This window comes from Bactrocera latifrons, unplaced genomic scaffold (assembly GCF_001853355.1).
Source record: "Bactrocera latifrons isolate USDA-ARS-PBARC rearing strain unplaced genomic scaffold, ASM185335v1 scaffold_100, whole genome shotgun sequence".
In the NCBI taxonomy this organism is placed as follows: domain Eukaryota; kingdom Metazoa; phylum Arthropoda; class Insecta; order Diptera; family Tephritidae; genus Bactrocera; species Bactrocera latifrons.
This window is the reverse complement of record NW_017534409.1, coordinates 446951-465345: the sequence shown is the minus strand read 5'-3', so window position 1 is coordinate 465345 and position 18395 is coordinate 446951. Positions and strand designations below refer to the sequence as shown.

The following is an 18395-nucleotide window of genomic DNA, read 5'->3' as shown; positions in this document are numbered from 1 at the left end:
AATTTCAAATATGTCCATTTCCGGTCCCTCTGTGTACAGTTTTGACTTGGAGAGCACTAAATATGCTGATTATTTAAAATATATGTGTATCTCAGATCTTAAAAATATCCCCACAGGTAGCTTAGGCCATATTTAGTTACTGCCAACACTACTTTTATATTCAAGCACAAACGTTTGGCACACACTTATACAAAATGCATATATTACAATTGCGCGTGGAAATTCAAAAYAMTTTTTTAYAAACACTTATTTATGCATTTCATGCCTAACACTCTTAARCAAAAGCTCATATTTAATACAATTTTAATACCTCAAATATTTTTCATGCATTCCCGTTTGGACGCTGCTGCATTTATGGCTTTGTTTAACTGCTGCGAAAAATAACCTAAATAACGGTATATGCATTTTATCTGCAATGCTGCTGTCGGTGAAAAAACACAACGAAAATCGCAAAACTGACTCAAAAACAATGCCGAAACAACGACACATTACAAATGCAAATACAAATACAAATACCAAAACAAAAACAAAAACAATTCAACGAATACCACTTTTATGCGGTGGCCATGGCGTATGAGCAACATTTAACCCACACACCGCATTGTCATCTATCTTCTATGCACTTACCTATGCGACCACGCCGCAATTATATATGTGTGTATGTGCATGGGTTTGTGCACACTTGTGTTTACAACGATTGTGCGGGCATTTCGGCCATTTAAATTGACTTGACCGCATTCGAACCATTCAACTGGCATCCATATGGTCACTACGTGCAATGGCCGTACATTTGGCTTTGTTCAAATTTTATTGTTGTCACAGGTGTTTCTCTTACGTTATAATTCCATCAAAGCCACTACATTATGCCGTTGCATTCTTTCTACACAATATACCGGCTTATATATTAGATTTCATTGCCTTGGTAACGGGACGAAAACGCATGTAAGTATGAAAGGCGGTGTGTGTGGAAGTGTGCCCTGAGCTCTGTTGTTTGTAAATTATTTGCATTTGCATTTATTTATTATACTTACTTTAGCTGTTTTCAAATATTTACTTATTTTGTGGTAGCAAATGGGAATATAATTTTTTCCGATTTATCCATTTTTGTTAGTCATTATTTTGGTTTATTATTTAAATTCTCTATTATGAAATATGAAATAAAAAAAAAATTATGATATTCGCATCTCTTCCTTGTATCAAATGTATAAAATATTTATTTTGATATAGCGATAGGAATCAAGTAATGCTAAAAATCATACGGATTTCAATTTCCATGTTTAATCTAGTTCGCAGAGATCATGTACCCTCTATTCTGGAATCGACTCTTTGTAGAGAACAGTAGAGATCGATTTGTAAATCACAAATCATTGGTTGCCTGACGAATACCTTGATTAGTAAGGAGGAATGTACACGCTGCCAAAATATTTTATATGGGGTTGGTTGATGGCAAAAAGCCTTTTCCAAACATCAGTGTTGCAGCCAAGTAACAAGCTCATGCAGATTAATATTTAATGAAAGTTATGAGTTAAAAAACCGAAATGGAATTCATTTACTTACGAGCCTCTATATTGAAGTCTCAATAAAAATAATCTTTAATAACTCTTAAAGTAATGCGACTGAGCTGTGTATACTTGCTTAGCTATAAGCGTCTGCCGGCCAAATATAGCGAAAGAACGCAAATATACTGAAACATTAAGCCATAAACTGGATAAGAATWCCGGTATTTAGATATYAACTTTCGAAAAAGTTTYTGTTTTCATTATTTTACWTAGATGACTACATAAATGTGTGAGTTTCAAGAGAAGGAAGTATTGCGCTGATTCTATTTCATGCCCTTTCAAACAGCTTATGCAAGTGGGCTCATATATCTACTGAGACCTTGCGAATACATAGTTGTGTATATCGAGCTCACCTGAGACCGAGCTATCCAGTAGTGAACAGTGAGAAGACGATGGAGCGTCTACCCGTTTCCATTCTTCAGCTAGTACGACTGGCGTATCTGATCTAGCGAGCTCATCAGTCTCACAGTTTCCTAAAATTTCGATGAAGTMACTCAATGCCAGAAATAAAAGGTCRAGATATTCTTTAACCGGTCTGTCGCTACTTATGGGAGGAAAGCACTGCAATGATCAGGAATCCCTGTACCTTCTTTCTATTGTTTAAAAAACAAATGGGTAGGGTTGACCATATAWATATATTTTTGGGCAGACCCGTAGCTTAAATTGAAGTATAATATTTCCAAATATTTGAATTTTGTGCGAAAATTCAGTCTTCTAAAGAATATAGTATAAGAATAAGTATAAGTATAATTATGAGTATATCTTTATTTATTTTTATACTAAATCACAAAGGTCACTGATATTTGTAAGCGCTACACATATAAACCGTTTCCCTCAAAGCCACTTAAAATTTCATAAATACGTATAACCACACATATTTCATATCTATAAGCACCGTAATTACTTTCAAACATTACAATTCAACTACTTCACATTTTATTGTCTTCGCACGATTATTTAATGCTCCCACCGTGCGCCTTATTACTCAGCTATATAAAAGCTTATCGTAAAATCTCGCGCGTCATTTATATGATGTCTTGGTTTGGTCTGAAAGACTGGCGCTTCGCTCACAATAATATTGATGAATTGGATGCGATGCTTTGCAAGACACARGAAAGGAATTTATTGCAATTCAATATGGCCACGATTAATTGGAGGGAATATTTTCGCTCATATCTAAGTGGTATACGGCGCTATTTCTTCAAGGATAATGATAATAAATTGCAGAAGCGGCGTGCATTTTATCGCAGGTACGACCAGCACTCTAACCATAATTTTGCTCATTTAAGTGGAGGTACGTTTGTGTGCATGAGTGTGCTAGCATATAAAAATGTAAGATAGAAATGTACTGCGGTTTTGTGTGTGTGAGAAAGAGATTTTATTTTTCTTTATCTTAAGTAGTTTTTAATTACTTTATGAGCATTCCAACTCACATTGGCTTTCGGCCCCAAGTAAAGCAAGATRTGGCAATGCAATAAATATTATTGTGGTTTTTTATTTTAAATTTGAGCAATTTTTTCTTATTTTCTGGTATTTACGAACAGATTTGTTGAGGAGTAGTTTGAAGAAAAAATTTGAAGCCTTCGCTGACTAAACTTACATAAATAACACACTTACTTAGTTTAAGCAGGAAGGTAGTTGAAAAGATTCTCATTTGTACTTGTTACTCTTATTTTGCTTTTCATAGGCTACAAATCTTGCATCAACTACTCAAAACTACGTTCGGATTTGCCCTAATTGCATGCCTTTTGAAGATGTACTTCAAATTTTTTAAGATTATACCGAAAATTGCATTTTAACTGGCGAGATGCTGAGTAGAATGTATTTTCACCTAAATTAAAGCAGTGCACGTGCTGAGGCTTACATTTCATTTTCAGTTTTCATCATGCTTTGAGTAGTATGGCCGAAGTGAAAGTTTTGTACTCAACAAGCATTCATTTCTTCAGTAGATCATAAGCATATGAATGTTCGGTTATGTGTGAGACCAATAAAATAAATGGAAAGTATAATATTTAAAGTGAAATTGAAGCCGAGAGTTTTATTTCYCGAATAATTTCAATGGATACCAAGAAAAATAGTTATCAAACGATTTTATTTCTTAAATTGATTACTTACTTTTCGGCATTTTTTTTTGTTGAAATATGGTAATATTTGTCACACAATTTGTAAACATGAAGTTGCTTTAGTTAGAGGTAGAACGTTACCAACACCTTTGCTCTCATATTACCTTAACAAAGGTTTAGCTAAATCAACGGATGTGGAACCAGTATACAATGTATGCAGAAAATATAAGTTCATCTCATGAGCTCATGTTTTAAAAGTTATTTCATTTTAGGATAAACAGAACCTTCTAATGAAAGATGAATATAGCACCAAGTTAGCCAACTAAAAACAAGTCTGTCGATGACGGATTGATTTGACAAAACACAATCTATAGAATCTACTTTACAGAAATTGTTTTTAATTAACATTATTGCTAGWGGAATGGATAATCTCTCAGAATCTTTAGAACGTAGTATTTAAATTAAGGTTTTTTCAGGGATGAAGTCCATTTCTGGCTCAATGGGTATGGAAACAAGAAAAATTGCCATACTGGGCCAAAGTGAATCCTGAGGTATACAAGAGGTGCCATTTCATTAGTCCATAGTTTTTCAAAAATGATGCGATTGAGAAGGTAACCTCTAATGACGGTCATTATCTCGTCATGATAACCGGCTATTTGTTGTCCGAAATTGAAGCTCGTGATCTCGGCRATATTTAGCTTCAAAAAGATGATGCCACTACCCAAATACCACCTTAATCAATGGACCTATTAATATGACACTTCGGTGAGCAGATATTTTTATGTTTTGGTCCGGTCGATTGGTCAAAAAGATCATGTGACATTTAGTCTTTTTCCTGTGGGGATGTATGTTATTAAGTCTAAAGCCTTTGCGGACAATACCRCTCCGATTCCAAACACGGCCGGCATTTGCAAGCGATAATTTTCAAAAAATAAATGCAAAAAAATGTTTTTTTAAATGATGATAAACACTCCCCATTAAATTTGAAGTTTATTTGTTATACGCTTGCAACCAGTTGCTACAAAGTATTATAGTTTTGTTCACATAACGGTTGAACGTATCATCTAAAACTAAACAAGATAGATATAGGGTTATACATATATATAAATGATCAGGATGACGAGAAAATTTTAAATCCAGTTGACGGTTTGTCTGTCCATCCGTGCAAGCTGTTACTTGAGTAAACATAGAGGTATCTTAATGAAACTTGGTGAGTATGTTCTTTAGTAGTTAGAATTTCTAAAGATAGTGTGAAAATGGATAAAATCGGAGGGTAACCTCGCTCACTCTCCATATAACGGTACTGTTAAAATCTACTAAAAGCGCTATAAATCACTCACTAAATATGACAGAGATATTCAATTTTACCACAGAAATGATATGAGAGATCTTTATGGAAGCTGGTGTGAAAATTGGACGAGGGGCGTGGTATCGTGAACTTTTTGGTGAAATCCTATATATAGGGACCATACCAACCAAGTTCTTCAATATTTAGTATGTGACATTCTCCTTATACTCTTATGCAACATTGAGAAAATGGATGAAATCGGACAAAAACCATGACTACTTCCGATATTGCACAATTTTGAATTCCATTTGATTCGTTCAGTTTCCAGTGCACAAATTCAAAAGCAATTAATATTATATAACGAGATATAAGACTTTGCAGGAGTAATGTCTTTAGTGTGTGGCAATTTATGACCAAAAATTGTTTAAATCGAAATAGAACGGTTCAAGCCACTAGGTACCGAATATTTAGAACCCGGTACCTATAGTTGATTTTTGATCGAAAATGTCGGACAATGAGTGATATATGTAACTAAAATTAAGGGATAATCCTTCTCTTATAATGGGATATCTGTATGTCATAAATGAGTTGAATCAGACCAACACTTTTCTTAGTCCTCATATACTTAGCATAAAGATTTCAAACTTCCGGGAGACCATGTACCGCATATATCGGTCAATATGTGAGTTTTCTCAATGAAAATGAGCTAGTGTGTTTTACTCATATTAGTGCATTTTTGTGCCTAAAATAGATAGACTTGCGCGACAACTTGGTCTAGCCCCTATAGRACTAATATCAGAATATTCGAACAGCCGACTGACTTTATTTTATTTTTTTATTTTTTAGTAAGTGGCATATTAATAGGAAGGAAGGGCACTTGTTGATTTTACAAATTGTGTATTTGTTCGTTGTACCAATGCTGGAATCTGGTTTGGTAATTTAGAGCACTATATGACGTGTTTTAATTGAAGCTAATTTTAAAAAAGGTAAGGAGTGCAATAACCTTATAGTACATACATATGTAGTACATGTCGTATGAGTAACATTTTCAGGTATGCTTCTTGCTGAACATCCGCTGTACGATATTTAGCTTCGATGGAATTAAAGTTTTTATAATTTTACGCTACAAGCAAATCTGTACATTTAAGTTTTCCTTTAAAAAGCTAAAAAGAAAAGCTCAATTAAAAAAGTGTAGTCGTAAGTAAACAAATAAACATCCTTTACATAAGAAGCTAATGATCAGCAGCCTTAAATAACGACGTCACACTTAGCAAAGTAAAAGTAATCAAATTCATATGTAACGACGTTTCCTCCTCCATTTAGCAGAACTCACATTAATCACTTCGCACTGCACAAGTGATTTTTTATTCTTGTTTTACTGGCAGTCTAAGGTAATTAATGGAATTTAAAGACATAGAAAAAGTCGTTTATGTTTATGAAAATCTTGACTGCAATACGACAAAACCTTTCAGACTAATTATAAAGGTATATATGCATAATTGGAGTCAAGGCTTTCTGGAGGAACTTGGCGTCAAGTTGTTTGTGTGCTCTTTCGAATTTTCGCAGTAAGACTTTTATCACCTACTACTTGTTCTTAGTTAAAAAATTGTTGTAYCMAAGTAATGCATTGCTTTTGAATTTYAATACAATTTCTAACAGTTTTGTGCTTATTTTATGCTATCTAGCTTATGAGAAACTTGTTGTTGTAGTTGAAATGTAAATTTTATAGTCCCAGACTGAATAAGTATAAAAAACTGATATYTTTAAAATTAATTTAAAATTAATATTCGCCATTGCACTGCGCTAATCTACCGTTTCAGCTACACATTATACCATAATCAGTTTACTAAGCACGCATGAATATTTTACAATGATTTTTCACTTCAAAATTAAGTCCACTCGCCACATTAGCAAGCGGTTTACATTACAGAGAAAGTCACTAATTGTTTATAAATACCATTTCCGTTGAATAAAATTACCAAAATTTAATTATGCAATTTACCGCATCAAATCAATACAAACGACAGGAAGTTACTGTAAAAACAAGTTAAATTGTGACCGGTTTTTGTTATGAGTACATTATGTTGATATACAGGAGCGGATGCACTGCGATGGCGGGAATGGAGTGAAAGGGCCAAAWTTTTGTTAAAAGTGTTAAGTTTTTTAATAAATTATAAAAATATGTTACTAAAGTTTCGAAAAATTTAAGTTTTAGCAGGCTTTGCTTTCATATTTTTTTTCTAATTAAATATTTCATAATTTTATATCTGTCATAAAAGGTATATAATGTCTTAAAAAATTATTAAAAATTTTACAAGACATTATTGTTCAGAAAAGAGTGGTTTGATTTCTATGAAAATTGTCAAATGAAGTCGTAAATCGTCAAAGACATTCTCATCGTTTATTCTTCGYTCACAGCGCCACGGCTTTACTTCCATGTACCAGCAAATATACATGGATTATTAAATCTGCGGCAATCGGCAAATAAATATATGCGCTTGCATTTATATTTGCGCAAAAAATTGGAAATTCACTCTATTTTATTTACRAATGCCATATTTCATTATCGCTCTTTTCACCGGCATTCATTAATTTTAAGTAATAATAATAATGCATTTTGTGGTGGAGCAGGTTAACGCGTTGGCAAATTGGGCCAATAACTATAATTAATCATGGCATAGTTTGTGGCGTGCGAACGCGCACACATACACACTCACACGCRCGTACCATAAATAACAACAAATAATGAATTGTACGTGCTTCGCAATTGTTTGCAATTCCAGCAATTAAGTGTTAGCAATTAAGCGGTAACTTAAACAATAGCACAATTTGTATGAATTCACTTTTTTGCTGCTGCTGTTATTTATACAGTTATTTCTTTACATATACTTGTGCATGGTAAGTGATTCATGAACTTAACTTTCCWCAAATACATGAATCAATCGGCATTTTTGATGTCTTACCCAGTTTCAGGAAGCCACTGGGGTTTAGTATTTACAAAATAAGACTAGTTTATTAGAGACCGAACCAACGGATCCTGTAAGTGATTGTTATTTTTATATGACACAAACAAAAAGCAGTGCAAGCAAATCCAAACAAATTAAATTTAATTTTTTTCCTAGGTTGGTATAACTGTCCTTAATTACGATGCGAGCGCGACCAACCAGTGTGTTTACAGCAGCTGTTTATGTCAGTCAACCGCAGTAGGGTTTTGTCGAATTTAGCAATGAGCGAAAATATGGATCAACGTATTTTTGTGTTGTGAACGAATTTTCGTGTGCCGATACAATGAAAATGTTGCAGAAGGCTTTCGATGAATCTGCTATATTAAAAAAGCACACTTACGAGTGCTACAGAGCATTCAAGGAGGGTCGGGAGACCGTCGAAGACATGCCTCGTTCTGGACGGCCTTCAAGGAGTGTGACCGATGATAACGTTGAAAAAGTGAAGGAAATTGTTGCCGAAAATAGCCGTATGAGTTTGAGAGAGCCTGAACATAAACTGCAGACGGCATGCATTATGTTGCTGTAAGACTTCTTACGATAGTGTGAATTTCTTTCGAAAAAGGTACGGACAGCAGGTACCTGCAGACATGTTGGATCGAGTCAATTCAGATCGCACCTCATGGTACGTATAACTACTGGTGATGTGGGTCTATGTATATGACATACTTAGGAACCAGCAATCATCCGATTTGCGGCCCAAAGTCGCACCAAAGTCGATCGAAAATGGAGGTAATGCTCATTGGTTTCTTCGATAATCGTGGTGTCGTCCATAATGAACTCCAACTGGTCAAACCGTCAACAAAGAATAATGAGGCGAATAGGAGACGCTATCCGTCGTAAACGTCTGAGTTTGTGGGCCAACAATTCGTGAATTCTTCGTCATTTTAGCGCACCATCRCACAAAGCCATCATTGAATGAATGAATTAATGGCCAAACACTCAASAAATATCAWTGAKCCTGCACCGTGYTCACCTTATATKGCCCCYKKKRMYTTTTCTTATKCTCCATACTGAAATAACCACCTTGGGGARCACGCTKCGACTCAACTAAAGMCATCAAAACAAAATCRACGCGAGAGCGATAAAATAAATTTGGATGATGATTGAAAWACTTTCGTTTTATTTAMAAATTCCCAATACTTTCTTGACAGGGTGTAATGCTATGGAATGCCTGTCTTAAAATTGTTTTAAAAAATACAAATATTCGAGTCTCATTAGTATTTTTTAATTGCAAAATTTTGGTAAATTTTGATATTTTTTCGACCGTGAGTCATTGTYCACGTTTCTTCCACGGAGAAAGTCGAAATCACTGCAGCAATGGAGTATCTTTTTAACGCTGTCGAAGTTGGCATGTAGTTGGAAAATTTTAACACTTTTTCTTAAGAATTTTTGAAATCTYAAWTTTTGTYCCACAAATCTTTCTTTTTTTACATACTATTTGTGCCTCTTAAAAATGAATTTAGAGTTCAGCTCGGCACGTTAGTGTGATTTGGTAAAACGCAGTGGTATATCCAATAAAAAGAGTTGTATTATACTATATGTGTCCATGGTTTATGCGCACTTCTCTAGTTAATTGAAGTTTGCAAATAAATAGCATTTTTGTAACGATAAAAACGAAGCAACGACCTCTTGAAACTTCAATACAAATTTYCTTCCATAACTMGAACTGKTTTTTGTGGATTACCTTACCTTACATGCACACAGTGCATATGCGTTTGTATATGTATGTATATGTAAAMAATTTGTTTATACCAAATAKGCATTACAAATTGTTTACCTTTGAGATCTGCTTYTGTTTATTGAACGCCAGTGATAGTGGCAAAGCACGTGCCGTTTAACTAAAAATGCACTTTCGATATCGAAACAGTGCACAGGCGCAGAGAGTGAAGAGCATAATTGAGTATTTGAAATGACTTCCATTMAAGAGCCATGAGAGAGGTTTTTAGCGAGAGTTTAGCACCGATTTATGGTTATAATTTATCTTTTATAGCAAACAGGAAAACTTCGTGCGAACGTTTGTTTTATGGTAACGATTTAAGATTTATTCGGTTGATGTATGAAATGGCATTGCAGATTAGCGAAATTTTTCTAGTTTGGTGCACAAAAATTATAATATTTTTATATATCATATCAAGATAGATTGCCCAGCTTTTAAGGGTAATGTGCCGAATGATGTTTTAGGAACGCTGTGCATATTCAAATGCTCATGAAACAAAGACTGTGAAAAAGGAATTTATTAATTTTTAAGTAAAGGAAAAAAGTCTGAATACATCAAGATGGTTATTGAATTTATGTGAAATAATAAACTGAAAATTTTAACCATGGAGTCTCTTATACATATTCTTGTACTGAAATGTTGCAAAATGACACATGGGTACATTTGTAAAGAGTGGAATATTCTATCGGAAAAAATATTAGGACAGACGGCTAAATAGAATATATGATAAATACCCTGGTTGCAAGCGGAAGTAAGCGAAAAGCAGTACCAACCAAAGCATCACAAAATTTGAATAGTAAAACACAGCTTCTTATCTTCATAGCTTCAAAATTTTGTTCCGCACAAAGCCCTTTGCTGTAAACAATAGCCAGTTAGAACCTTAAAAGCTCTGTAAGATTGGTCTTGGTAAACGCAAGAAGTTCCTGGGGCAATCAATGATAAGCATCAATGATGGAAGCGCACCTTCCTTACAAGTAAAGCAAACTGACACATTGTAGCCACTCCACTAATACTTAAAACTTTYAAGAATTTTATTGATCTCCCAGTATAGTTAAGATCCTATACTCCTTAAATTAAAAATAGAAAAACAAACTAACAAAAAGCAATAAAATTTCTCCCAACTCATACCTTGAACAGCAGCAATAGCTTAGTGATCCTTTGAACTTCGGTTTTAGAGTACATATTTTGCTATAATTTATGCTTACCAAAAACATATTCCACACCAAAAATAGGACAACAGTACGATTACAAAACAGCAACAGCAAAAACAAAAAAAAAAAAAAAAACAGCCAAACGCTCTTCAAGCCGAACTGTGTTGAATAGAGCAATCAAAATGTCATTCTCGAAAACAGAAAGTAATAAATTGCATTATCGAAGTATGATTTTCGAAAAGAGCAWTTGCATATATTAACTACCGTTACAATGAAATTCTCAGCGCTCACTGCTGCTCAATAGTATAACGAGTACTGCCGTGCATAGGAGCACATTCAATTTACTCCCATCTACGAAACGACGAAGTTGGAACTCTCGCAACGAATTAAACCAATTGGAGCACGAGGSCTACTCCTTGACGGCCTCGTGCCAGCAGCAACAGTCGCATTGGTGCACAACATGTATACGATGCTACAGCTTCGTGGCTCGGCAAAAGCCAAATTCAGTTCAAATTCAMCTGGCGCCGGAAGTGGACGTGTAAGTTAACGAAGTGCTCAAGTGCCGTTGTATTACGGTGTTGCGGTGCGGTGCGTGGCATTGCGTTGCTGTTACGGGTTTTATTGCTTTCGCGTACGCGGATTGGAAAAGCGATGCGACGCGGCGGTTGTGTGTGCGTGCTTCTGGGTGTTTTTGCAATATATAGTGAGACTTCCGGGCTGTGTGTGATAAAATTGTAAAAGTTAAAAAATAAAAGTCATATGAAATCGCATTARTGTGTTGCTGATGTGCAGCTGTGGCGAAAGTGCATAACGCTGCGACTGCTAAAGCCGAACGGCAATCAAATAAAGACGAGTTTACTGCTTCGAAATGCACAGCTGCCCCAGTAATGGTGGTGCTCGCCGAATAGCCAGCTTTTATGTGCCGGCAGCGCGTTGCAATGTGAAGCAGTAAAGTGCAGTTAGTCGACCTAACGGTGCACTTAATTTTATACACCAGCTGTCAACTCGCTAGCTCGCACGCTGCCCGCAGTGTAACGCTTTATGAGCAAGGAAGCAGTGAGTTTAGTGCGAAGGAAAATGAAAACCGCATAACTACGGTTATGGAACTGTGCCAACGGTGATGTCCGAAATKTTCTCACACGATGTCGCACAGAGACAGTTATTTATATATACATACCTATATATGTAGTATATACTGGTGAAAAGTGAAAGCGCTTACATGTAAGGGAAGCGCTGAAGCGTGTGTGTATAAAAATAATGATAACTTATTGCCTGCAATTGAAGCAACATGCCAGGCATGTCACAACATTTGTTGTTTCCACTTTYGCTTTTCTTCTTTGTTTTTGTTATTGTGTTGTGAAAAGTAGCTCATGTTTATTTAATTGCAACATAAATTACACTTAAACGCACACGCCAGACTAACAAATGGCAACAAAGGTGGCAGCATAGGTGGCAAGCAGCCTATTGAACCTTCGTATGTTGTCGTCAGCCTTTTTGTATGTATATACACCAACAACAACAACCCCTCAGCGCTTTGCTCTCAGCATCTCGTTTACTTTCTTCCTGTGGCCAATAAGCGTTTGGGGCATGTCATAAAAGGAAACAAACTCTGTAACATAATTTAAAAAAAAAATAAAAACCTCAACTGCGCCACAACCGAGCAAGCAACTATCGCTTGCAGATTGACACGACAAGCTGGCGGGAATAACAAAGACATAAAACAGACAAACGAAGGGGTGAGGGGGGAAAGGCAGGCAAACATAAATGTGGAATAACAGCAGCCGGCAGTAAATAACAACATTTCCTGGCAGCACAAAGAAAGTGAAGAAAACGAAGATAAAGCAAAAAAAAAGTTTTACAATTTGATGCGGCTTTTAAGGCAGCAAGTCAAAGCAAGCAACGCAAAAACATTTCACTTAAGAACATTTACCAGGTTATGCTTGTGCAGCAAATGTTTATGTATRAGTTGTGGTAAATATGKGTGTGTGTTTCAAAGTCGCATAAGYCATTAGTATGCAAGTTAATTTCATTTAAGCTCAGAGAAGGTAGAAAATTCATCGAGAAGTCTTAATACTGATAATATGGATTGAAATTTCTTTTAGAGACTAGAAATAGATGCTATGTGACCATGCTGTCACCTTGCAACCTTGCTAGACATCATACTACTCTAACCTGGTTATACTCATTCTGTGATAGAAAATTATTTTTTTGAGGAATGTCTTTTCTTAGAAAGACGGTTTTTGATTTTAGTAATCAGATTTTGCAGTGAGCTCCATAAGTATGCAATGTATCATCTGCAGTCTAACAAAAACAAAACAAAAAAGTTTGTATCATAACGCCATATTTTATAAAAAATTTGGCGAAACAATAGTTTTTACACCAATAGTGATGCTTTTACCAAAAAGTTCGATTTTGAAGATCTCTAATTGGCTGAAGGCRTATTTCAAAGTTCTACAGACATTTTTGTATTTTTGTATGGTGATGGTATTTTTGTTGGTGTTGTGGCGGAAAGCATTCCTGAAGTAATTTGAGGACCACTGTAGTTTCGAAGCCTTTGGTTCAGTCAGCTTCAGCTCGCAAAAATTCAAATATTTCATATCAAAATATCAAAAATAAAAATTATACCAATATTTATTTAATAAAGGCTAGAATTAGAATTAAAAKAAATTTGAGTCAGTTTTCATTATCCAGAATCATTTGTGAGAGTTAGGAGTTTTGGTGTTCTAGACTGGCATATTCCCGTAATTGCTCAATGTTTYTTAACACGCTAAAAAATTAAAATTTTGAGAGCATAATTTTATGTTGGGAAACTGTATTTTAAAACTTCAAATTATCGGAACAAACAGTTTGCTGAATACAAGAAAGACGTGAAGTGTTTATTATAACTAAGTAAGCAAGTAAGCTAGCTTCTTAGCGGTAGATATTAGTTGTTTAATTAATTTTCATTATTTGGGGAGAGTAGTTTATTTTACTCAAAGAATAATAAAATCGTAAACTATTATGCTCAAATTTTTTTCTTCTTTAACTTTTGGATTCATTGCTAAGGAAGATTGCTTCTGACTGACATTTATCCTGAAGTTAAGTTCAATCATTGTTTAGTGCTGAATTTATACTAAATATAACATTAAATTTTGTGTTTAATTAATTTTATTATATAAAATAAATCCCACACCATAGTTAACTAGTGTGATTTAAAAATTGTTTCCGAAAAAAAAAAATTATTTCCGAAAGAATTTAAATAATTCCATTTCATAATAATTCCACAATATGGTAGAGTCTTGAAATTCACAAATAAAGTTTTGACATCGAAGAGTTTACAAAATAAAGTTGAACAAATAAAGGAGAGCTAAATTCGGTTGAAACCGAACATTTTATACTCTTGAAACTTGCAAGAATCAAAGCCAGGGAAATACTGTAAGGTGTAAAACTAATCATGCAGAGTAAAGTCAGTCGAGAAGTCAATTTGAAATACTGATATATCAAATTTATCTATTTTAGGCACAAAAATACACTGTTATGAATAAAACACGGTATATTGTTTTCACTGTGATAACTCCTGTGTTGGCCGATATATGCATTACACCTGGAAATTCGAATATMTTTATATTAAGTACTGGTATGTAGGGTCTAACGGAAGTATTGGTCTGATTCGACCCATTTTTTACATAAAGGCACAACATTATAAGAGATTATCGCTTGATTTCAATTATATATTTCACGCACTGATCGACATTTTTGATCAAAAGTCAATAGGTACCGTGCTCTAAATATTCGGACCCTGGGATCTTGAAGAGTTTTTATTGCATTCATGCAATTTTTGGTTATTAGGTGGCAGAAATTATTCGTAAAAAGTTTTATCCCGTTATAATAATTRCTTCTTGATTTGAGGACGGGAAACTGAACGAATCAAGCGGTTTTAAAATTGTGCAATATGTGAAATAGACGTGGTTATTGTCAGATTTAACTTATTTTTACAGAGTGACACAGGAATATGAAAAGGATGTGACGTTATAAATTTTGTAGAAATCGCTCAGTCAGGTCTCGAGATATGGGATTTGACCAAAAAGTGGACGGTCCCAYTCCCATCATCCAATTTTCACAATAGCTTCCATAAAGCTTTCTCGGTGGTAAAATTTAATGTCGCTGACGTTTTAGTTATTGATTAATTGCGATTTGAGTGATTTTGAACTACTGCTATTGTACCAAATTGCAGCTTTATATCTATATAAGTTTTTGGTTAATGATGATTTGTGAGCGTTGCAGTTGTCCAATTACGCCCATTTACGAACTCGAAATATTTTTTGTACTAAGAAACCCACATACCAAGTGTCATCGAAACATCTCAATTTTAACTTTAGTTACAGCAGCCAAAATATATACAGACTGCAGACAAACAGATATATAGAACTCTCCTTGGAATACCGATCACTTACATCCGCGTTTCATACCCATGATATTTATCAAAATCATTTGGAACGACATACAAAAAAATGTCGAACTCTCTAAATAACAATTGAARACTATTTTCAATCACCATGTCTTTCACTTCTCTAATATTTTCATAAGTTGAARGGGTCAAAGATCATCCAGAAGGAGGCACGGTTTTAGTGATCTCTCGACCGTCTTTGAAAACTGAATCACCGTAAGCCTTTTCCAACATTCGCAAAGATGCGCACACGAAATTTGGTTAGAAATTCAAATTCTTTGCTCGATGKGTTTATCCATTGAAAAATCGCAACGCACCACTGAGCCGACCACTACCGACATAAGCAGTTCGGGGAATTTAATTACAATTTCCGGATGTTTTTTTCTTTCCTTCTGCATATAAATTACTTCATGGAGAATCCCCCTGCAACATATAATATTATACCTTATCATAAGAAGAAATTGTTAAATCTGTTAAAGCACACATGATATCATGATATAGTTACTGTTTATGGCCATGAAGAGGATTCGTTTTTATTTCATTTATCATCTAAATGTCAATATCCAGGTGTGAAGTGGCACCGTTAAACGAACTTGTGCTGTACAAAGTATACCTAAATATAGCAAGGCACAGTGTGGAAATGAAACAGCTTAGACGGAACAAAGAGAAACTAGCATTCGACTTGTCATTGGTCACCGTAAGACGCAATCTCGATGGCCCTTTTACATGGAATCCTATTTAAACACTCCGTGACAAAAGAAGGCTTTCTTCAAAGTCAGAGTATTGTTAATTCTTCTTAATATGTTTAAGGTTTTATTTAAAATAAATTAAAAAGTCTTAACCAAACACCCTTTAATTGTGATAACCTAAAAGTTCAATGCCTACGAAAAAATCCCTATAAAATATACTGATTATGTCAATAAAAAGTCTTTTTTCATTGTCTGTTTGAAAAATATTTACAAAAACATTGCRAAATAAATAAATAAATATTTACAATAAATATTTCATAACATAATCCTTGAATGTTTGAAATGAAAATAGTGGAATTATTGTTTTTGCTCTTCGTCTGTGTCGATTAACCTCGTTTATGTTAATAACAAAACATCCGTTAACCAAATGTGGATATAAATATTACAYGTGTTTAACATTTCACACAACATAATCGAATAATAAACGTCTATTAAAATTTAWCTAAAACGCACTCACACACACACATGCACACACGTTCTTTTAATTACCCTTTGTCACGCACATTCGCACCATTAAACACACATCCCTACACGCACACAGAGGCACTAATGGAGGTATGTATGTTAAGTTTTGCACATGAAAGGTATGCAAAGTAACGCTTGGMGGTAATGTGGCACTGATTTGAAATTCATGCAAAAACACCATTAGTGGGGAACGTAAAAGCCGGCCTTTATACAAACACATGTGGACTTGTGTAACCTTTTTTATTCGTTGGAACACTATTTTAAATGGATGGTAGCACGTTGGGTGTTAAATTGCTTTGTTATACAGTTTTGTTAATTCGCTAACAACAAGCAGAAGATACCTCCGAACTGCAGAACACTGAACTTAAAAACAAGTCGTTATTAGTTCGATTGTTCTGCAGATAAAGAGGGTGAAACGCCCAAGGCAAGACTGCCGAGAAGTTTCATCACCTTGCAAATTTTCATACCTAATAAATTTTTAAAAATGATTTTTGGAAGATTTGTTGTAGAAAGTTACACATATAGTTAATTTATATAATAATAGATAAGTCATACAATGAGTTTTGCTTCTTTTTACAAAGAATATAGTTTGATTTACTCGGTAGCGCATTTTGTTTTAAATTTATGCCAATGTAKGTTTATAAATTTTAATATTGTGACTTTGCTCATGCTTCCAAGATCTTTCCWGATAGTACATAATAATTTGTTGTGTACTCGCTTCAGCAGTGCCGAGGTAGAGATGAAAYACGGATCCGAAGATGATTGTGACAAATTGTAGGAGAGAGTTGTTAAAAATTGTTGTAGATCACTGGGCTCCTCAGAGAGCTCTTTCGACAGAAATTGTCTCCAAAATTCCCCTCTCTCGTTAACCACTCCTCGGAAACTGAAAGAAATTACTCCTATAATATTGTTACGGCACAGCACCCAATAGCGAACACCCTAACGGTTGCTAAAGCAGTTCTCGAGCTTSTTTTATTGGTTTTGCAGTTTCAACGTTACCTGAAATGATGTTTCCATCAGTACATTAAAATAAAAGTAGTAAATTTGTAAAGCTATTATGGTCTTCTCCTAGATGTAAAAGTTTTCTCACTAATATTTGCTACTTCGGGACCTTATGACATTTAAACTAAATATGATATTATCTGTCTGTCAAGATGTCTAGCGGCAAGAAACAATATTGTCATGATAAGCCTTTCAGTTTTTACAAAAGCACTTTAAATTTGCTTTTTATTATAATAAATAAATTAAAATATTCATTCTCGTTCCTTATGAAATATAGTACCACAATATGTCCTAAAATTATTTCCTCAAATATATAAGTTTTCTTTGACTTCTCACGAAAATTTTTTTTTTACTCAAGCGCTGAAAAGTTTGTAATTTTTTCTGAGTAAAATTATCACTATTTTCAAGAAAATTAGTTATTGTAGGTAACTTTATCGTAAATTAAATTATGCAATTTTATTTATAACAAACTTCATAATTTTGTGAGATTGTCCATTATTGAGCACTTTCTAGAATGTAGAAAACAACTCGTTTACAGTAATTTTGCGACTGTGATGTTAGGGGCTGTTTCAAGCTGACTTGGGGCTACTAAAACGGAAAATTATAGTAAAAATTTCACACGTAGCACGTTTTGTGTTGTAGTCAAGGGAAGCAAGGGTCAAACCAAAAACACAAAATAGTGAAAAAGAGAACCAATCTCGCGCGGCTCCCACTTTACACAGAGCTTTSGCATACYCAAATAAACATTTACAATATATTCAGTGCGTTCCTTCGATATTTTTACAGTTTCAGTTTTCTCAAAGAACTTTGTTTTAAGGGCTCCGAAATTATTTTGTGGGCTGTTTTAATGTTTTCTTTGGTAACAGCATTTTTGAGAGGTYTAGCCTACATCGCCCTTGGTGCCCATTTAGCCTCGTTCAAACTTAGCAAACCACTTTTCAGTGGTTGATTTCTTTGAATCAGAGTCCTT

At 34.5% G+C, this 18395-nt stretch overlaps 1 protein-coding gene across 1 annotated transcript in view; it reads left to right on the top strand.

Annotated features, from left to right (window-relative positions):
* Positions 1–3411, top strand: part of LOC108967068 (putative fatty acyl-CoA reductase CG5065) — a 23784-nt gene extending 20373 nt beyond the window's left edge. The window contains exons 9-11 of the mRNA XM_018930305.1: positions 823–942; positions 2549–2809; positions 3247–3411. Coding sequence (XP_018785850.1) covers positions 823–942; positions 2549–2809; positions 3247–3358 — 493 coding nt within the window. The 3' untranslated portion in view covers positions 3359–3411. The remainder of the gene's footprint in view (positions 1–822; positions 943–2548; positions 2810–3246) is intronic.
* The last annotated feature ends 14984 nt before the right edge of the window (positions 3412–18395 follow it).